General features: G+C 44.4%; 1 protein-coding gene across 2 annotated transcripts in view; it reads left to right on the top strand.

Moving 5' to 3' along the window:
- The first annotated feature begins 6,844 nt into the window (after positions 1-6,844).
- KMT2B (lysine methyltransferase 2B) overlaps positions 6,845-23,370 on the top strand; it is a 694,916-nt gene continuing 678,390 nt past the window's right edge. Inside the window, exon 1 of one of the 2 annotated variants that reach the window (XM_085615911.1) lies at positions 6,845-6,970. Coding sequence is in view for 1 of the 2 variants with exons in the window: in XM_085615910.1 (XP_085472036.1) it covers positions 7,853-8,140 (288 nt within the window). In the remaining variant the exon portion in view is untranslated. Of the gene's footprint in view, positions 6,971-7,797; positions 8,141-23,370 lie in introns of those variants that run through there. The other variant, XM_085615910.1, reaches the window with a different exon arrangement.

The raw sequence follows: 23,370 nt of genomic DNA on the forward strand, positions 1-23,370 counted from the left end.
GCTTGACCCAGCAGACCTTTCCAACTACAGACCTATCTCACTCCTTCCTTGGATAGGTAAAGTCGCCGAAAAACTTGTGAATAAAAAACTGTCGCACTACTTAGAGTCAAACCAACTCCTCAACGACTCGCAAACAGGCTTTAGGCCAGGTCAGGGTACGGACACTGCTCTCCTCGCAGCAGTAGAAAGAACTAGAGAAATCCTCGATACAGGAGGATCAGTGGCAGTGGTCCTCCTAGACCTAAGCGCGGCCTTTGACACGGTCAGCCACCAGGTCTTAACGCAACGTCTGGAGAATATCGGGGTCAAAGACAGAGCACTGAAATGGCTATCGTCCTTTCTCTCTCGACGCTCCTACCAAGTATGGGAAGGCGAAAGCCGCTCCCCCTCCATCCCCCTCCAGTGCGGCGTGCCTCAGGGCTCATCCCTGAGCCCCACGTTGTTTAACGTTTACATGGCCCCACTGGAGGAACTCGTCTCTCCCTTCGGAGTCACTATCGTCAGCTATGCTGACGACACACAATTGGTAGTGACACTCTCCCACCCCAAGTTAGAGCCCTCTAATCTCCACGACTGCCTCTCCAACGTACATCAGTGGATGAGTGACTCTGCTTTGAAATTAAACGGCTCCAAAACGGAGATCCTGCTCCTAGGACATAAAACCACGAACCTCCCTTCTAACATCTGGCCTGCCTGCATGGGTGAACCCCCCACTCCCAAGAAGGAGGTCAAGAGTCTCGGAGTATGGCTGGAGACCGATCTTACCTTCAGGACACAGGCAAGAAAGACGGCCGGCATATGCTACGGTCTACTTAAATCCTGCAGGAAGGTACTCCCGCTACTACCTTTCCAGCCGCGTCTCATGCTGATCCAGGGCCTAATTTTATCCAGGCTGGACTACAGCAATGCCATTTACCTGGGCTCTCCAGAATCCACTCTTCAGACTCTGCAAAAAGCTCAAAACGCCGCAGCCCGACTCCTAACGAACACCCCGGCTAGATCGTCTGCCAAACCCGCACTTAGGAGGCTGCACTGGCTCCCTATCAGGGAAAGGGTCACTTTCAAGGCCCTTTGTCTCGCCCACAAGGTATTACACAACACCGGCCCTCCCATACTCAACAACTGGATCACCCCCTATAGACCCACCAGAGCGCTCCGCTCGGAGCACGGAAACCTCATTACGATTCCCAAGGTGAAAAAGGCCCGCATAGGTGGCCGCCGCTTCTCGGTCAATACAGGAAATAAATGGAATGCACTCCCTCTGAGCCTCAGAGCGGAACCCAACCTCCTTCGGTTCAGAAAATCCCTCAAAACCCTACTCTTCCCCTAAGCCGTCACTTCTAAGTGACCAAATCCCCTTTGCGAGTAAAAAAAAGGTTCAGCGCTGGGATACCCACTGGGTGACTACGCGCTTTATAAAACCATAAAAAATAAATAAATAAATGCATTTCATGCAGGGATCTCTGACCCAGGCCTCGTGCTCAATGCAGTGAATGTAACGTGGGTTGCAGACACGTTCCGCTACCTTGGAATCAGGGTGTAGCACCAGCCCACAGATCTCCTAGATAGTAATCTAGGTAGGACGCTAACGGCCATCAAATCCCAGATGCAATTCTGGAGCATGGTCCTCCTTGCAGTGATGGGCAGAGTGGCGTTTGTGGCCCTACTGAGATTTTTCTACTATTTTACCAACTTACCCATCCACATACCGGTCTCCTTTTTTGCTACGCTGGAGAAAATAACCAGGGATTTCATATGGGGCCCCAGCTGTCATAGAGTGGCGATTAAAAAACTGTATCTACCCACTGACCAGGGTGGGTTCGCCACGCCATGTTTCGAACACTACTATCTAGCAGCGCAGCTCCAGTGGGTGGCCAGATGGATAGCAGGCCACCAGTGTGAAGATACCGCGACCATGTTCCCTCCACTTACACCATCACAGACCCTCCAGCTATTCCACTCCAGCGCAAGGGAACGATATCCGGAATCTATTTGGCTAAAACATAACTTATAAATGCTATAGAAGGAGCATCTACATAACTCGACACATAACACCATATGCCCCCGCTCTCCCCCTAGAGGGTGCTCCTAAAGGACAGGGAACACTTACTGCAACAGAGCTACAACAATGGCACGTGGCGGGGGTGCAGATCCTGGGAGACCTTTACCTAGACAGTGTCCTAATTCCCTATGAGACGCTGGTAGAGGAGGATGGGCTCCCGACAGGACAATTCCTCCTACACCGGTCTTTGATAGCCACACTCACGGTGCGCTGGGGAAATCTCAACCACTTAATCACCCACGCACCTTACCATACAATATTTGCACATCATGGGACAAGGCAGACATCTGACGTGGTGGTTCGCAGCCTCGCTGCGCCAACACGCCGCGATCAAGTTAGATCCCCTCAGACAAAAATGGAAGCAAGACTTAGGCAGGCAATTCTCAGACAAAGAATTGGGACGAGTGCTGGCTAGCCCGGTCCAGATACCCAGGAACATGAGGTTCAGACAAATCCAATTCTACATTATACACAGGGAGTATTATTTGCCAGCCAAAATTAACAGATATTTTCACTGTACTGATTCTGCCTGCCCGAGATGTTTCACTCTAGACGCAGACCTGCTACACATGCTGTGGCGTTGCACCAACCTTAGTACATATTGGAGAGAGGTTGCGGAAGCACTGCATATTTGCACCAAACTATAGATACCCTTTGACTGATCGGTGTACTTGCTGCACGGATTCCGCAGGACGCACAACACAAAGCTCACATCCAGATTCTTGGATCTGGGTATAATAGCTGCAAAAAGGTTAATCATGAAAAGATGGAAGGTGTCCGACCCCCCGCATTTTAAAACTTGGAAGAATTCCACACTTGCATGGGCCAGGGCAGAAGGCATTGCGATTGGCCGGGAAGAAACCACAGGCATTAGGAAAATGGCAATAGCCACGCAATGGGAAGCAATCCTCATTACACTACAACAATACACAGACACGTCAACGTGACTCCCACTAACACCTGGCTCAGATGGGTAATATCACGCCAGCGAATCGAATCACGGAGACACTTGAAGACATTAGCTCCAAAAAACGACATCAATATACTGTCGCCCAGACACACATTTTGATAGAGGACCTATGATTAAAGTAACGAGTGCAGGCGCAATGGGCCACATATTCACACATGCACACAGACAGGTGGAGACACTCCAATTTGGCTCCACGTTCCAGGCCCTTTCCCCAGTTACTTTTGTATGCACTGTTTCGCATGGTTATTCAAACAGTTCTGAACTGTCAATGCCACTTGCTGCAAATAATAATGGCAGACAAAGTTGATGTTGACTTAGCTCAAGCTATTCAGCACTGGTATGCCTACATGTTGATTAATTAAATGCTTGCAATGTATAAACTGTCAAAACGAACTGTTGTAAAGAAAGACTAATGACGTTACATGCAAAACATAATATGTAATTTGTTATTGTTGTCATCACAAGAAAGAGAAAAAACGAAAAACCATTAAAAAACTTTTTTTTTAAAGAGTCAAAATCAATCAATCAGTGTTTTGTAGAGCGCAGCTACTCACCCGCAGGGGTCTCAAGACACTGGGGGGGAGGTAGGGGGCAGGAGTGCCGCTCCAGGATGTTACGGTGCTTCATCGAAGAGCTAGTTCTTGAGGCCCCTCAGGAACTTGGCGAGTGAGTGTGTCTGTCGGAGGTGGAGAGGGAGGGTGTTCCATGCCTTGGCCTCTAAGAATGAAAAGGAGCGTCCTCCTGTTCTGGTCTTCTTGATGCGGGATACGGTCGCAAGAGAGAGCTGGGCTGGGCTGAGCTGAGAGATCTTTGGGGTGCGGGGAACGAGAGGCGGTAGTTCATGTAGGCTGGTCCGGTGTTGTGGAGGGCTTTGAGGGTATGGGTGAGGAGCTTGAAGGTGATTCTCTTCTCGACAGGGAGCCAGTGTAGTGTCTGTAGGTGTTGGCTGATGGAGGCGCAGTAGTTTGAGGACAAAGTCTGGCGGCGGCGTTCTGGAGTTTACGGGCAAGGCTCTTGTTGATCTCGGGGTAGAGTGCGTTGCTGTAGTCCAGTCTGCTGCCGAAGAGGGGGTGGGTGACGGTATTCCTGTGTTCGAGGGGAATCCAGTTGAAGGTTTTTCGGAGGAGGTGGAGGGTGTAGTGACAGGAAGAGGTGAAATCGTTAATCTGGCGGTCCATTTTGGAGTTCGGAGTCCAGGATAATTCTGAGGTTGCGTGTGTGGCCTGTGAGGGAGGTGTTGTTCCCGAGGGCGGTGGGCCACCAGGTGTCGTTCCAGGCATCAGCCCAGTACTTCGGTTTTGTCCGTGTTAAGTTGTAGGCAGCTGTTTTTCATCCACCTGGCGACTGCTTTCATTCCTTCTTGAAAGTTGTGCTTGGGCTCGTTGGATAGGGAGAGGATGAATTGGGTGTCATCGGCGTAGGATATGATGTTGAGTCTGTGTGAGCCGATGATGGATGCGAGTGGGGCCATGTAGACGATGAACAGGGTGGGGCTGATGGAGGATCCTTGCGAGACTCCTCAGGAGGTTGGAGTGGGTTCCGAGAGTAAAGGATGGAGTCTGACCAGCTGCGTTCTGCCAGAGAGGAATGAGCAGATCCAGTCGAAAGCCTTGTTCTGGTTTCCCGCATTGTGGTGTCTGTAGGCTAGGGTGCGGTGTGAGACTGTGTCGAAAGCAGCGGAGAGGTCAAGGAGGATGAGGGCCACAGTCTTTCGTCTGTTGAAGAGGGAGAGGATGTAGTCTATCACGGCGAGAAGGGCAGTTTTGGTGCTGTGATTCTTTCTGAAGCCTGATTCAGAGGTGTCGAAAATGTTGTTTTCTTCTATGAAGGAGGAAAGTTGACTGTTGACAGCCTTTTCCATGACTGTTGGGCCACAATTCATGAGTACACATTTGTGGACATCTGGTAACTGGATTTAAAGAGAAAACTAATTCTAGGGTGGCCTGTCTAAATGTATTACAATGGGACATTAGCTAATGTCATGTCAAACAAGCCTTGACAAAGCTAAATAGCTCAGCCTTTTACAGACAGTACTGCCAGCTGGCTATTTTTTCTATCAGCCTAGCAATTGAATTTATATAGCGCTTACTACCCCTGACAAGACGTTGAATCGCTTTTCGGCAAGTAGCATGCTACTCCGGAACCCAAAAGGATTAGTGGTGGATTAGTATAGGGAAATAGGAGTATAGTATTAGTATAGAGAGGTACGAGTTAATTTGAGCGGGACACATGTGAGTCTGTTAGTTGAATTGAATAGAGTAATGGAGGGATAGAAAAGGGAAGAAAACTAAAAGTGTTAACTGGGAGATCATAGTAGTGAGTTGAGGTCTGGGATGAGTAAAGGAGAGATGGAGGAGGGAAGAGCCTGAAGAAAATGATTAGGGAGAAAGAGAATCAGAGTAGAAAAATTTGGTCTGGGATGAGTCAAAGAAGAGATATCATGAGGGAGAATTTAGTAGGATTTTTGGGGAGATCATAGTAGTAAACTAATGTTTGTGGTGAGCCAGGAGGCGTAGAGGGAGGTGGAGTCTAGGAAGGGTTATTTTGGAGATAATAGTAGTGAAATGGGTTTGAGATGAGAGAGAGTGAAGAAAGAGGATAAATTGATCGAGGTGTAGGGTGATAGTAGGACAGAGTAAAGCTTTCCAAGAGTTTTTATTCCCTGTATAATAGGACTAAAATAATAAACATATAGATACATGATTACATAGGAGGGAATAAATGTGTAAGGAATATAATATATTGAGATTTGTGTGTTTTGGTGGAGTAGTGAGAGGAGATATTGATGTCGTTTTTTTGTGAAAGATTTGTATGTGTAGTATTGCTGGTGAGTGGTATTTGAATAGTACACAGGCGGTAATGTGTTTTGGAGAACAGTATGTAGTGTGTAAGAGGGGAATGGATAAGAGTTATGAGTGTTTGTTTTAGAATTGATCACTGGAATACGTAATGTGCATGGTGGAGTGGCGTGTAAGGATTGTATGGTACTGGTAAAAAGAAGAGGCTAGTGTTGGCGGATGGTGTGATGGAAGGCTGAGTATAGGTTTTGTCTGTATTTTTAAGTCCAGGCTGGTACAAATATTGGGACAAGCAGTGAAATCTGGAATTTTTCCCTTCTGAAACATAAACCTAAAACAGCAAACACATGAAGAAAACAAGTCAAAAGTATTTGCTAATTGTCCAAATTGTTTCATGACGATTACAATGGGATGATTGCAACGTTACAAAATAATCCTGACAATATTACCCATATTATCACCTACCAATCTAAATAAATGATCAGTATTTTTATAAGAAAAATGACAACCCTATTTACAGACTAGATCGTTTGGTTTTGCAGATTATTGGTTGATGCTGGGGTAAATCCGGTAGTCTCCTCCTACAGTCATCGTTACAATAAATAAGAGGGGGGGGGCGGCGTGGGTAGAGGAGGGATCCCATGAAACACCTTCAGTACAAAAAAAAGCAGGATTGAAATGGCTGATTTGAAACTTTTTTCCCCCTTGGAGCCAAATCAGAAACACCTGCGTTTGCTTAGTGACACTTAAATTGCATGTTTTCTACTACGAAGTTCAAACTTCAAGGATTCTCTCGATTGAAGAGCAGGGGTGCTCTGGCGTGTACCTTATTCTGCTGTATTGCAGGTACAGTGATTTGTTTTATTTTACTTTCCTTGCTCTTTTCTGCGCTGCCTCAGTCTGAGCGCCCTTAGAATTGGCGAGCTAAACTGGAAAGCTGTGTCGTCAATCACAAGGTTTACAGTGCAGGCCAGCGTCCCGGCATCTGTACTTCTAGGTGCAGGGGGGGAAGGAGGAGCAAAGCCGGCGGTGCGCAGAGCGGTCGCTCCTCGCTCTCACACATAAGGGGGCTGCAGAAGGGAGCCTCTGACTGACGGAACAGCTGCTCATCACAAGGATCTACACAGAGCCGCATCTGAGGTAAGGTGCCCTACTGTTTCCCGCCTCTTGCACGTGCACTAGCAGCTATGCCGGCCCATGTTCTATTATTCTTCTGCATTTGGCCCGCTTACCCTATGATAAATTACACCTTAAAGGGACCAGAAAGCAAGCACTATGAATTAGAGGAGTAAGTCAAAGCTCACAAACCGGAAGAGCGCTCCCAACAAGATCCCAGGTGTGCTAGCAAATGGTGAAGCTCTAGCTCTCTGGAAGAGTAAAACAATTAGGCGTTTGCCAGGTTGCTAGAAAGCCGGTGTGTTTACATTGTGGTTCCAATTGTAATGGCTGCCCAGCGGCGTTGGTCATATTCGCACTACAAGCCCCATCACTCCTAGCGCTGTGACCTCATACCGCCCCCTCATCAGGTAAAAAATCTTGTAGTCCACTTGATTATTTGAGGTCGTATTTGCTTGTCTCATAGAATTGTATTTACCAGGGGGGGCATTTATTTACTATACATGAGCCTTGCTCTTCGTTTAGAGGTGTATGTATAGCAAGAGTCCTATTGGAGCGCCAGAGGCCAAAGGGCCATTAGTACTACAACCCCCATAGTAAGTGGGGTTTGTTTCTTTTCATGACTACATTCCCCATTCTGCCATGTGTCTCTGGCTATCTATGCTCAAGGGACTGGCCAGCCTGTCTTAATTGCTGAACCGCACTTCCCATGCTGCTCTGTTTGCTTCTCTGTGGAAGTTTTCTCCGCCCCTTTGCATTCTACGCGTAGTAGTCTCCACCAGTGTAGGCACGCAGCAGTGGGCGGGCCCACCGCAGCCTAGCACTACACTTCCCAGAGTCCCCGCGCGCGGCCCTGGCTCAGGCCTGTACAGCGCTTCGGCAGATTGTTGTTGTAGTTCTCAGAAGATGGCGGCGGCTGTAGCGGGAGGGGGCTCGGTGCCCTCGTCGGCCCCGGCGAGGGGCCGCTTCCCGGGTCGTCCGGGCTGGCGCTGGCGGCGCACGCGGCTGCTACGAACAGGCTCCTTGGCGCCAGAGGCTGGTGGTGCAGCGCCTGACCCAACCCTTCAGCGGCTTTTGGACCTGTCGGGGAGCCTGCGCCGCCTACGGAGGGCCTGTGCAGGGGGCGGCGCGGCGGGAGAGGCGCAGGGCGGGGAGCAGCCTGTGCCGGAGCTGGGGGACAGCGAAGAGGATGAGGTGAGAAGGACTTCATAAATGGCATATACTGACTGACGCGCAAGGCCTGTGCTAGTTGCACCTACATAATCTGTAAGGAGCGCAGGCACATACAAGTGCGCACTGCAGAGACCCATAGGTATAGGTCATACCATGCCTGTGAATGTTGCATATCGGAAGACACACAGCAGTTGCCCACCTTAGAACCCATTTGACAGCGCGTTCTAGCACACTCTCCTATTGGGACATCGCGTACGCACTCTATAGGAAGCACGCATACGCCTAGACTTCCATTGACGCGAGTGGACTCCAGCAAAGCCTATTTAAGAACCTACAAATACAGCTAGCTAGAAGCGGCATTTACACACCCAACTATTTACACGCCCCCCTTTACAACCTTACTTGGTATACAATCCCAGCATATCTGTGCTTTAAAAGGCACCCACTGACCCTATGCAGAAACGCACACTGACTAGCTCCATGTTCACGGGTCTTGGAATGCTGCACCCAAGGATGGACCAGACTGATAAAGGAGTTTTATTTAAAGACGACCGCAATAAACCAACATTGATGGCGCTCACCAGCACACTATTTTATATATGGGATTTTCTTGGCTATCTTACCCACAACATACAAAGTCGAATACTTTAGTGTCTCGGGGACTCTACAGATCCATACATCCGTGAAAGATCCACTGCACAGAGAGGATGCAGGTACCCATAGGCGCGGAATGTTAAGGCACCAACTACACACTGCCTTCCCATTGACAGACGATGCGGGCGCGCTTGCAGACCTGCGGATTTCGCTTATTAAAACTTACGGACTTAATATAAAACCACACGCTTTAGAACACGGCGGGCATTCCTAATATGTGTACACATCTGCTACATACTCTTGTTTACAGAATGTGTAGACATCCATCAATAGTAGACACACACCTTTGTATCAGATCGTTGTAAAGCTGCTATTTTCTTGTGGACCTCGATTGAGCTCCACATCTTGAATAAAGGATTGATTGATAGACGCATAACATCTTCTCTCTAAGAAGTTCACTATAACCTGCAGTTGACAACATATACTGACTTATGTTATCTGTATTAAAAATGCAACTGGCGCTACTGTGGCATCTGTAGCGCTCAACTAAAATAACTTTATTTACACAAAGCTAATAGCAGAATTAATTTTTCAGCATTTACTGTCGGTGGCATCATAGGTTTTGGTATAAAGACAAATTCAGGACCGGCTTGGTGATTTGTGGACCGTGTGTTATAACTTTTACAGTTGGGAGGGGGTGAGCAAAAAGGAAAGATGATGGACGGAATGATGTAAATCAAACATTCACCCTCAATCACAGATCTGAGTTTAATCAATTTTTTTTTTCTCACCAAGCCACCCCAGTTGTTTTGAGGGTGTGACTGTGTATATGGTCTGTGGTTGAGAGAGTTGTTGGCAACATTCATAATTCTTGCTGCTGCTGACACTGCCTCTGAGAGACAATTAATGTCATTGACTCTTGAGTATCAAGAGTAGTGAGTGCTGGAGGAGCATGGGCACTGATGAGACCACACTGTGGCGGGCAGTCAAGGAAACTCGCTCTGGAAGGGGGTTATGAATGTTAGTGTTTTATAAAAAGTATTGTGAGTTTGTTGTTGGAGCTCATAGTAGGGGTGGTAGCAGCCTTGCGCTTGGTTGCTACTGTAGTTTTATTGGGCCAAGTGACAGTTGTTTCAGTTTTGAGTGTTTTAATAGTTTATCCCAGTGATACTCAAAGTACAGCCCAGGGGCTGCATGCGGCCCCCTGGTTCAAAGAAGCACTGGGATGCCATTTACTCGACTCCACTAAACCTAAAATATGTTAAAAATAACGGGCAAGTATTTCTTTAAATGTTAATTGAATCTTGCAGCAAACGTTTAAAATGATAAACTAAATTCAAAATGTGTATTTCATTAACCTTTAGAACTGTTTCACCCTAGTACATCAAGTTACATTAGTGCATTGAGAAGTATTTTTGAAAATTTAAGTTTTCAAACCTGAATATAGAAACATTTATGCTTCCACCCACCCTAACAACAATGCCAGTAGTGAACTAAGAGGCAAGTCAGTTATGTTCATCATTTGGGCATCCTGGGATGCTATTATACAGAAACAACATTATTATAGTTTATTAAATCACAGAAGGATTTGTACAGCGCAAAACCTGAAGCATAGTATTTGGAGGTGGTCTTGTATGAGATAGCGAAGTAAAAGGAAGGAAAATGAAAAGTAAAAATTGCCTAGGGTCACACAGTTTGATCAGATGGGGAAGCTGATATTTTCTGGTCTCACATTGCGCAAATCAGCAGCTAGATGTACATACTTCGCCTCCCCTACACCTACCATATCTCACTCTGCTGATTTCAACGCGGCCCACGGTCATATCACAGACCAAACTTTTTGGTCCCTTTGGCAGATGTTTGCGAGTACCCATGGTTTAGGCTTTGTGCGCAGCAAATGTAAAATCAGTGAGTGATTAGTATGCCTTGGCAGGCGCAGAGTTATCCTCAGTCTTCACATCTTAAACTTGCCTCTTAACACACTTGACTTCACCTGGTTGAGCTCATTTCCCTACTTGAGAAGTGAGATTGAATGTGTATTTGGGTACTGTTAGTGATTTAAAAAAAAAAAAAGTTTTCATATATGGAGTCCTGCAATAAGTTTACTCCTCATTGTTGATTAGTGTATTCACTTGACCGGTTTATTTAGATCTACCTATTCAGAGTTCAGTTTCCTCAGAGCTAGACTAGTGACTTGGCACCCTTGCATGTCTTTTCTTTGACCTCTTTCTCTTATGAAACGTCCTGGCCCATGTTACTTATCTGGATTAGTTAAAGCCAATTTACTGCTGGGGCATTATAATGTAAAGAAATTCGTTACTGACATGACCACTCAGACAAGTTGTGCGAACTAAGTACCTCTCATATAGGAAACGATGCATAAATGCCAACTTTTTAGGTTTTCTTTCCTGTCTTTATCCGACTATTTTATTCTGTCTTGTCCTCTCGGGTCCTATATGGAGATAATGCCGCTATTTCTTTTATTTCCCAATGCTCGAAACAGGTTTTCCTTTTTCTATTTTTCTCAGGAAGTATATACTTTTCACATAGAATATGGTGAATCAAATTTTGTATGCGAGGCTTCAGCAGGAGTCTTTAATCAATTGTAGTTCAGATCACTCGAAGTTTGCATCGTCTCATTGTTGTAGTTTCAGTTTTCGGGCAAGCTCCATTGAACTCCCGGGTCTTTTGTTTTTAGTGAGTATTTTGTCTCTTGTCTGTTTCAGACCATAGTACAATATTTAGTTGTTTTGAAAAACTCTGCAATACTTCTGTAGTTGTCTAGTTAATTGCATTGATAAGCTGAGTTTTACCATAGACCATGAGGTGTATTTTATGGTATTTTTTTTATTTTTATTTTTTTTTAACATTCCTGTGCTCTTAGGATTTAGTGATATCTAAACCTTTGTGGAGACCCGTACAGGAGTCGAATCCTAGTCACCACCGATCTTTGTAACTTTGCACAGAAACACCAAATGCAGTAGGTGGACCATAGTTGGTTATGTATCAAGAAAATGGAATACAATTCGAGTAGTCTTTAAAAGATCAGTTTGCAAGGACTGCTATAGAATCCCATTGATTGCAAAAAATTTCTCTTGGTTAATTTAGCAAGTTAAGTCTAACCTACACCTGCTGCTCTCCTTTTCATACGTTTCAACTAATGTAATGTTCGTGACGTTCCTGAGTCACTATAAACATTCTTCCTTGGGTTCATTTTTTGGCTAGGTGTTGGAGGCAGCTAGTTTCTGTCCTTGACCTGGAGATTTGGTGGTAGCTTCAGGAGTGGGAATGTTGCTGGGGGAGGGGTAGGTATCTGAATGTGTGTGGTTGTGTGAGGAGAAAATATCCCTTGTTGTTTGATGTTGTTTACCAGAAGTCCTTACTGGCCCATTCCTTGTTGTACTTGATAGCATCACATCCTAATAAAGTTAATATGGAGTATGGATTGTTGGTGGCGCAGTAGGACATGCGTTTTCACAGATGTGAAGTTATGCTATGTGTGCAGGAGTTAGGTTTGAACATGTGCCCAAGACAAGTTGTATGAATGAGTAGATGCAAATTAGAATATGGGTGGACTATGTACGGGCTCTTGTCCACAGTCAGACCATCATACACAGTGGGAATGAACTGGAGTGAGACCTGTGATGTTTGTTTGGAGTTGTTTATTGGAAAGTATCATGTTTGAGTGTTTGTATGGTGGTGCTTACTTGATCAAGGTGGCTCGAATGAGAGGTTAAGGTGTTCAGAGTGCTGGACAGCTAAGTTTGAGATGTAGAGAGGTGTTAAGTTTGGTTGTGATTAGTTGTCCTCCGCTCTCACAATCATCTGCGTGCTGCAGCATTTATGACCAGAATGAGCACTGCCAATCACCCCGTGGAGCCCACATGGTGAGACTTCTTGAGGTGGTTGGATTGTTGTGGTATTTTTGGGGAGAAAATGTGCTGGTGCGCTGGTATGACAGTGTGAATGGCTTCGGCTCAGCTTGGACCCCTGTTTCACTGTGCTCTGTTCAGTTTGGAGACATTGGCTGCTCCTCTCTAATACCAACAATGTTTTTTAGGTTTTGCCTACAGCTTTAACTTTTAGTTGGTGAAGACCCCTAAGTCCCCAATGCATTTAAATATATACACATAGTGGGCTTTGGGTCAACCCCCTGGTCTTGATTACTATGTCTTTCTTGTTCTTACTTCCTTGTTTCTTCGTTAGCCTTTCTCCTTTCTTTGCTTGTTCCGCTTGGGCAGCATTCCTTCTTTGCCATGTTCCTTATGTCCTTCCACTGCTGACATCACGTAACTCTTTGTAAGCTATTGGTCGCTGGCTCTACTCTTGCTAGACCTTATGTAAAGAACAGAAGATGAGGTTTAAGAACTCTGTTGAGAGGAGGGCTTTGGTTCTTCCCAAATGCTGCTGTTCTTGGGGGCAAATTTTGATTGGTCTGAAATTGTCTGCTTCCTCTTAAAACGAGTGCGTGTAATAGACGTTTAGACTGAGTTTTTGGTGACTAGCCATTCATCAAGGAAAAATGATTAATCTATTTATTAGAGTTGCAGCAAAGCCAGTGGGTCTGACTTATTGTGAACAGCATATTGTAGGAAAGTGCCCCTTTTCCACATCTCGCAACCCCCCTCCCCCGCCCCACTTGCCTGGGAAATTATGTGATTTCGACTGAAAGTGCACTGTGTTCCTGCTAACCAGGGCCCCCAATACCAGAACTTGTTCCCAAAACTGTACATTTGTTCCCCAAATTGGCAAAACCTTTAGCACCCTCTGTAAGTCCCTAGTAAATGGTACTTAGGGCCTGAGGTACTAAATGGGGCCCCTAAGGGCTGCAACACGAATTGTGGCATCCTAAGGGACCTCTCACCAAGCACATCAAGACTGCCTTTGCAGGCTGCGTGTCTTGTTGTAGATAAAAGTGAAAACGCAGCATGTCACACATCCCTGGGTCAAGAAGGCAGCCTGGACTCGCATGAGCACAGTAGGGGGGTTAAATACCATCAATAAATACATTGTTAAACAACATTCATCACAATGAATCAAATAAGTTTTTTCTTTTATTAAGCTCATACAATTTAATCATTGCATGATTCTCATATGTATTTTTACAATGAACTTATGCAAAATTGTAAAATGCCGTATAAATTACGTTGTTGAAAACAAATAGTACTAAATGATACACAAATACAAAATAAACACAGCACAATGTATTTCGGGACGCCTGTCCCTTCGTCAGGGGCGAATCTGTAAAAACATGTAAACGCAAGTCCTTTTATGATGCACAAAGGAGAGGACCTCCTATAACTCAATACAATGATTTGTCAATAGAAACAGAGAATATTACTTAATTATGACCGTATCTGTCATTGAACGCATGCCAAGAGCCCGGTGTTTCAATGTGCGAGATAACCGAATCATGTCTATGTGGAGTTCAAGTAGTGTCACCCTACGTGAATTGAAACGACAACCCCAAACTCATTGCATGCTCCACCACAAACACCAACACAATGCTGAACAGCCTGCTTACTGAATGTAATGTGCGGTCTCTTTCCTGGATGGAAGAGCTTTAAATACTACTAGAAGAATAAAGGTACCTCAATACTGCGTACTCACAAATGGTTGGTGAGTATTTATCAACAAACAAATAAAAACAATACCTTAATGGTAGACCTTGTACGAGGTTCCAAAGGTCAATGTCAGGACACAGCATACACTCGAGGGCTATGACGAAACAAAAGTGCATGGATTAGTGCAAGATATTAGAATCACCGGTGGTTTAGTAAGTGAAGGTGATCGCAGAATTCTTACCGGCAACCTGTGCTGACTTCACGATAACCCTTGAGTTTCACTCGGTAATCTTAGGCTCTCTATAAAAAACGAATATATAAGAGCATCGCGTTCTACAAAATGCAACTACACCTACGAAGGGTCATGATAGAGCTGCTCTTACCCGGAATCAATATCCACCTTCTGCTCGTATTCCTCTATTTACTGCTACGCTGTCACGCCAAACAAGTTTAGCGGGAATCTCACCCCAAGCGTTACTAATAATCCATTGCGTAATCATGCGAGAACACGTCAGCGCCATATTGGAATAGGCTGTGTTAAGTGCATGAAATCAATCTCTATTCTATGAGTTACAGCAGTGTAAAAACAACGTCAAAAGGTGATGGTGCAAAAATGAGCACTCTGCATACACTGAGCGCCAATGTGTAGTAAACAATGTGCACGTCATGTTTAGCACTCCTCATATTGTATAGTTAAAGTCGAACACCGATTTGCCGGACTTCTGGCATGCCCAATGCAGGACATATCAAACGAGTTACTCATCAATCACAGTTAAATTAAATCCATTGATTTACATCCAGATTTGCGTCCATACATAATTATTGCACTCGCCTTTCATAAAGTGTTAGCAATTACAATGATACAAGGCTGCCCATTAGTGGGAATAGTGATGATCTGATTGGGGTGATGTTATGTCCGCCTAGCAAGTGGTATTTCTCTGGTATGCATGTAAATGTAGTGTAACCTTCATAAGCATGACCTGTCCAATTTGTCATTCAACCCTGCTAACGTCATGGTATTCAATTTTTTCATCCAATAGATTTCCCTTTGTAAGAGCAATTTGGAATTATCTGTTCCTTCCTGAGCAGGTATATGCTCGATGATTTGAAACTTCACCTGCGCAATGGTGTGTCTGGCTTCCTCCCAGTGTAAAGCAAGGCTTGAAGTTGTATTTTTGTTCCTAATCCTGCTTTTATGTTCAGACAATCGGGTCTTCGTTTTTCTGTCAGTCTTACCAATATCTAGTAAGCCACATGGGCATTTGATGGAATAGACTATACGTGTGGAGTTGCAATCAAAAGCTTGTTTGATCTTTATCTTTTCTCCTGTTCTAGGATGCAATAAGATGTCTCCCAAAATCGCATTGTTGCAATAAATGCAATTTCCACATCTAGTCATGCCTGGTTTGGCCACCACCAAGTTTGTCTTTTTACTGGATCGAATCTTTCAAATTGCGTGCTCTTGTAAAGGCAACAGCGGTTTCTGACTGAATAAACCATTAAACTCCAGTTCCTCTTTAAGTAGTTCCCAGCGTTTGTGAATAATTTGCTTGATGTTGGATGAGACCGTTGCAAATTTAGACACGAACACAGCCCTGTTGCTAGTTTTCTTAGGACGTTTCAGTAAAAGGTCTGTTCTGCTGCGATTTCGTGCTCTCTCTAAATGTACCTCCAGTAGTGTCTCAGGGTATCCTCTTTCCATGTAGTTTCTTTTTAGGATTTCCATGGATTCTATGCTGGTACCAGCATTTATGGTGATACGTTGAATCCTCAAGCATTGAGAGTATGGAAGATTTTTAATGAGTGATGGTGGGTGAAAACTTAAATTGGAGGGCATTATTTCGATCTGTTTCCTTTTTGTATACTCTCGTTTTAATCGAATGTGATTCTACTTCAATCCATGTGTCTAAAAAGGCAATTCCACTTTTCTTGATGGTACTTGTGAACTGGATCCTTGCGTCTATAGAATTCAAAATTCTAATGTTCTCTTTTAGCATTTCTTCACTATTCTTCCAAATTAAGAAAATGTCATCAATAGAACGTCTGAAAAATACCAATCCTTCTTTCCATGTGTTTAGAATAAAATCCGCCTCAAATTTCGCCATGAAGGTATTGGCATAAACTGGGGCTCCTGGAAAGCCCATCGAAGTGCCATTAAGTTGTAGGAAGAATTCCTTATTCCAATTTAAAATAGCTGTTCTGTAAGCAGAACTCGAGGAGTTCTATCACAAAACAGCTTTGCTCATCTTGATTGGTTTGTCTGAGCAATGCCCTTTCAACAGCCTCAATGCCTAGAGCATTTGGTATTGAAGTGTATAATGAGACCACATCGATGGTGCAAAGTAGCCAATCGCCACTCTCTTCTTCTGTTAATGATTGGATACTCTGAAGAAAGTCGTGGGTGTCTTCAATGTATTTATGCCACATTTCTCGCAAAGGATTGCAAGTGTGCATCAATGAATAGTCCAGGGTTCTCAAATATAGATCCGCAGCCCGAAACTATTGTTCTGCAAGGGGTATCTGTCAAGCTCTTATGTACTTTCGGTAGCATATATAGTTTGTCATCTAGGAAACTGTGTGGTCAGGAATTGTTTTGTGTTTTCATCCATCCTTGATGAGTTGATTGCTCTCTTCAGAATGATTTCCAATTGATTGCTTATTTCCATAGTAGGATCATATTCAAGTTTAGCGTAGATGTTCGTGTCATTGACATGAACAGTTTCCTAGACGACTAATAGAACACATGGTTTGGCTTACTCAGGGCGGGTACAGGATCAAACAAGAGTAAGACCAAGAAACAAGATGTACACTCAGCAACCTTGGTACCTACCTCAGATCAACTGATTTGGACTCAAGTCTTGATCCATACCTACCTCAAGGTGCTGCTGGAAGAGCCTGTACACGACCAAGCGGAGCACCACGGCGCAGGGAGAAACATGAACGATTTATAGCCGTATATCCTTTTGTCTATATAGATGGGTGATGTATGTAGAGTCCTACGCTGGAAGAAGAGATTAGGGGGGATGCTTATACGCAAATGCCAATTAATACGAACATATACTAACACTAGCATACTAAATTACGACTCCCAGGGAGACGGAATGGATATCTTGCCGTCACACGCTCAGCATACAAGGTTTTGTAACAGGGGTGGGTGGGAAGTGGGGGGGGATTGTCTGCCTTATTTGTTTTCTTGGAAGCTATCCACTGTCTTCTACACTATCTACATCCTCCTATCTATCCTTCTATCTATACACCTACATACAAGAAGCAAAAGGTCGTCAGGAGCTGGGGGGGGGGGGGGCAACAGACCCAAAGTGAGGGAGCACAGGTACCATCCACCACTTCAGGTAGGCCAACCAACTAGGAAGGGAGGGCTCAGACAGAACGCATGGAGGACAAAGGGGGAGGGCCAAATGGCGATCACACACTACAACCAATGACACAAAACATTACTAACTCCCTGACAAGTAACCTGAAGATAGTCTCCCTCAATGTAAAAGACCTCAACCACCCAGTCAAGAGGAAAAAAATACTATCCCACCTAGCTAAGACCAAGGGGGATGTGTTCCTGTTGCAGGAAACCAAGCTCTCTCTCGAGGACGCCAAACGAGTCAAAGCCAGATGGACAGAACAGGTAGCCTGCGCTCCGGCAATAGGTAAGAAATGGGGGGGTGATCACCCTGATGAATAAGTACTCCAAACTAACAATAGAAGATCATGATCACGACGAAACGGGGAGATTACTCATTACGTGCCTGAAAAGGGGAGAGGAGAATATCCATGTAGCGAATATCTCCTGCCCCAACACAGACAACACCGATTTCTGGGAGGGAGTCTCTAAGAAACTGGAACTTATTCCCCACAACGACCTCACAGTGGTGGCAGGGGACTTCAACATAGCACTGGACCACACACTAGACCGACAATCAGTGCCATTCCCACCCCCCCCAAATGCACACACCGTACTAAAGAACATCTGCACCAGATTCAACCTCAAAGACCCATGGCGACTACAACACTAGGGACTACACCTTCTACTCCAACCCACACAACTCGTACATTAGAATAGACTACATATTAATCACAGGCACACACACTCCCTAAATAGAGCACACTGACATTGCACCTAGATTACTCTCAGACCACTCATGCATCAGCCTACAGCTAAGCGGGTGCCATAACGAAGACCTTCCCCATTGATGGAGGTTCAATAGCGACGTCCTGGCAGACCAAGGCATCAAAACCAAAATTGAAGAGGCCATAACAGAGTATCTGCTACACAATGACACATAGGGCACTGACCCCAAGAACAAAAATGGACGCACTTAAGGCCACAGTCAGAGGCACGATAATAGATATCAAAGCCAAAATGAACAGAAATGCTAACCAGCACCTGACCCAACTTGAACATGACATTAAAAGCCTGGAGTCGAACCAAATCAAAGAACACTTGCACCCTAACAGAACTCACTAAGAAAAAATATGAATACAACAGAATCCTGAGCAAGAGGGCTAGGTTGTGGGTGAACAAATATTAATTAGCTAGCTTGTAAGCAGATCGGCAGAAGCTCTTTACTGCAGCTCCAGGATGCACTTGGGTTACAGCGCGCTTTACAAATATAAATACAATACAAGGCTATCAACCTATGCGAGGCGAATAAGGCGGGAAAGCTCCTAGCCTCCTACCTAAAGCACAAGCAAAGTCCATTTATCATCTTGTCAATCACCCACTCAGATAACAACACACAGAAAAGGCATAAAGAAATCCTAAGAACCTTTTAAGAGTTCTATCAAGAACTCTACAAAAAAGATCAGGCCTTAGATAAGAAAGGGTGTGCAAGTTATCTAGACAGACTAGACCTCCCAAAGGTAACGAATCAAGAAGCACAGGTACTAGGTAAGGAAATGAGCACGGCAGAGATAGAGATGGCGGTCAAGTCCCTAAAAGAAAACAAAGCACCGGCCCAGACGGATACACGGCCACGTTCTACAAAATATTCCTAACACAATTGCAACCAACCATGAAAAAATTGTTCAACCGCTGCGTGGAGGAGGGAGTAGTTTTCCCAATCCATGTCAGAGGCGAACATAATTGTTATCCCGAAGGAAGGAAAAGACGGACAACTACCCAGAAACTATAGACCCATATCACTAATCAATGTAGACTGCAAAATTTACGCTAAAATCCTGGCCTCCAGACTAAACACTGTACTCCCAAGACTAAGAAGAACTCACAGGTAGGGTTTCTAAAGACCCGCATGTCACACAACACCACCAGACTCTTATGCCACCTACTAGAACGCGCCGCCAAAGTAGACTAACCTGGGGTGACTATTACACTAGACGCCGAGAAAGCCTTCGACCAGGTATCCTGGAACTTCCTAGAACAATGCATGCGGGCATTTAACCTTGGGGAAACAGGAGCAGTTTATAGTATGCTGGGGAAAATCAAATCTGGTTTTAATTTTGATTTTGTCAGGTTTTTGGGAACAGTTATCCATTCAGAGGGAAGGTGGGTCTTTTGTTTGTGATCCTGCCTGGAAGGTGTACAAACAAAACGTGATTTTGCAAAATGTTGCCTTCTGTGTATCACAGAGGCTGGCCCCCAGTGAGTCATCTATCCTATCTATCTATCTATCGCCCTCACTCTCTATCTATCTATCTATCTATCACTCTCTCTCTATCTATCGCCCTCACTCTCTCTCTATCTATCTATCTATCGCCCTCACTCTCTCTCTATCTATCTATCTATCGCCCTCACTCTCTATCTATCTATCTATCGCCCTCACTCTCTATCTATCTATCGCCCTCACTCTCTATCTATCTATCTATCGCCCTCACTCTCTATCTATCTATCTATCGCCCTCACTCTCTATCTATCGCCCTCACTCTCTATCTATCTATCTATCTATCTATCTATCTATCTTCTGTACCAGTGTACACTTGAATTCTAGCCCGAGGATTACAGGACCAAGATGTGCGTTTATTTATTTTATTTTTTTGTATACCACGTGGCTTTGATAAACAGCTGCGAAAGAAACACATTGCGTCATAATTAAAAAATCGAGCATCCCTGAGTTTGCGACCATATATGTCCTTTACAAACAGTTCGAAGTGTACTTCAAACTTTATTATGCTGCACCAAATTTGCAAATTCATTTTGAGTCTGGCCTCTTCAGACTGAGTGGGTACAATATAGGTAGATAGGCGTGGGAGGGTGAAGGCAGACATCTTACTAAATCAAGTATACGTGTATATGAACGCACATGGGTACTAGATATAAGGTACTGTTCACTTCACCCTTCCACGCTTTGCATGTTTGTGTTTCTCTGTTCTCATTGCCCTCCCTTTCTCCTTTCAATGCAACTCCCAAACCACTCTCCTGTTTCGACCCCTTGTGATCTTATGCACACATCACCTGTCAGTGACTGAGTTACAGCTGAGACTTCCGTGCAGTGTCCCACTCTTAAGGACTGGCCATAGATTAGTGGGCAGTAACTACCGTACTATGCAAAGCTTGCAATAAATGCCACCCCATAATATCTCCTTTTAAAAAAGTTTTTTCATTATTCACCTGATGTTAATGCCCACCTCTCTCATCTTCACTCCCTTTGGTACCTCTCCCATCACCATCCAGTCTTTCCGTCACAGACTACCTCATGCCAGTCTCCAGTCTAACGTCAATGCCCATTTCTCCCATCACTGTACACCTCATTTCTAGTATCTTATCCCCCGTTGCTGTTCCCTACATCATTGGTCACCTTTCCCTTTTATCAGCAATAAGTAAGCGGCTCACCCTGTTAATCAGTCCTCTCACATCCTTTACCTATTTGCTATCACTCACTGCATATCACTCTGTTGTTTTCCGGTCTCCCGTCAGTGGTCACTTTCACTACGTCTGTGTGGAAGAAATAGCTAGAACATTTCATTATTTCCGTTTTTGTCTGAGTAAAGAGATATGCTGATACCCCTGACAAAAGATGCCTGATCTGCATTCGTCTATTCTATATAACACAAAAACGTGATTTATTTCTCAGTTTCGTGCTTTCTATTTCGCTGTCTTATCAGGCAGTAAAAATACGAAAACCAACACCACCGGATCTCTGAGGTGTTCAATCAGAAACCGATCTGCCAAGCCTAGCCTCTGGGTGTCTCCCCTTTACACTGGGTACTGAGCCCTGACTCTGGCCCCTTTCTTTGTACATAACTGCAGAGCGTGGACTCCGCCTCCTCTTGGCACTATATCTTCAAAGCTTGGCAACTAGGTGTTTTTTCTGCGACTAAGGTTGCTATGTCAAACAAATTGCCTGTCATCGGATTGCAGAATTGTTGACACCTCAACCAATCGTGCTGTACGGAATTCCGAAGTGCATATTGGCTGGGAAGTCCGCACGTGCCTCTCTAATGTGTAAACACTGTCCGTGTCTGATGACCACTGAATGCAAGTGACATCAGCCTCGACTCTTAAGTAAATATGGTAGGGGTAGGACCTGCCGTTAGCTGCCCGAGTAGATGACTACTGACAAACACGACAGGGTACCATCTAAGAAATTGATCACTTCGTCTAATTATTTCCAAATGTACCTAACTGTTCAGCCACATGTGGATATAGATGCTTGTTCTGAACGCCATTAACTACTTTAACAGTCGCCACGATCTGCTTTTGTGAAGTTTCTTCATGAATAAGGGAAATATCTGCATGCAAAACTTTCTTTATAATTAACTTATCAATTAAAAAATACTTGTGCAAATGTCTTTGTAGAAAGAAAAATGCAAGGAGTCATGATAGTGTTTATTTATATGCATTGAACGTCACCTAGTGTTTTTTTTTCTTCAATATTGATGGATTTCTATATTTAAAATCTTTGGGGCTATTGTATGAACATAGAGGAATCCACATTGTGTGTTATTTATTCAATGTTATTAGCAATCATGTATTGACAGGAAACTATTACCCACAATGCCAATTTACTTTCAATAAACTTAAGGTTCTACATCCAGGAACTACTGAAATTCGACTTACTCTAATTCGGTTTGACTGGACAAGCACACCTGTCTGCGAGATGTATTGTTTAAAAACAGATCTAGGGGTTTGGCTACTCCTGGAACAGCAGGACTCTCTCCCCGTATGCTATTGGTTGCTTGATCCATCCTTCCGTTTCCTGTGGTTGCATTGCAATGCATGTGGGAAAATGTACAACTCAAGGGTACACTGGATCATAACAGATTAAGTTCTCTCATATATGCAGTGTACACAGAAACCCTTTTTGTTTTGGTTTTGTTTCATCCCAGCATTTTGGTTTCATGTTTTAGTCTGGATTCAGTGCATGTTTTCCCCTGTCTGTTTTATCCTTTTATTTTTTCAACAACTGTGCCTTTCACAGACTGTGCATGGATTGTTATTCCCTTGTTGTTTTCCTTTTGCATGACTTTTCCAATAGTTTTCTCCATCTATCTATTACCCATATTTCTTACTCATCAATGTTTTCATGTTAAAATCTTCAGCAAAGCCAATAGGTTTGGCTTGAAAAAGCTTACACATGCAAATATAGACATTAGTTAATGCTACCATGTGTTAACACATTAAAGCCAGACATTCTGGCTTTGCCAATGTTTTATTTTCATTGCTTATGAATGTCCGCTATCCTGTCAGGAATGAAACCATTCATAAATAAGAGGTTTCCAGCAGAGCTCGAGCCGACCATTTACAAATGGCCTCTGCTCAGTTTGTTGACCTCACCAAGGCTACTAAATCTATTTTCATGAATGCCCAACTCCAGAAACGTGGACTGTACATTTTCGAAGCGGTGTTCTAGAATATAAGGAAGTGGCAGCAGTTTGTCAGGCTGCTTCTCTTGGGTTCCAGTCATCCACTTGGGAGATAGTTTCAACTACTGGCCTCAGGCTTTCAGAGTTAAGCTCTGTTTTTAAACTATTGTCTTGAAAATGGGGCCCCTGGTTTTATACTTCATTCGCTGCTTGCCGGAGAAGTGGCAGTGTAGCTCAGACAGAAAGGGAAAGCGGTGTAAGGATGACAGAGGTGTGTGGTGTTTTTATTATCGATAGATATCTATCAGCTGTGCCCTCTAT

Source organism: Triturus cristatus, chromosome 7 (assembly GCF_964204655.1).
Source record: "Triturus cristatus chromosome 7, aTriCri1.1, whole genome shotgun sequence".
NCBI classification, from domain to species: Eukaryota; Metazoa; Chordata; class Amphibia; order Caudata; family Salamandridae; genus Triturus; species Triturus cristatus.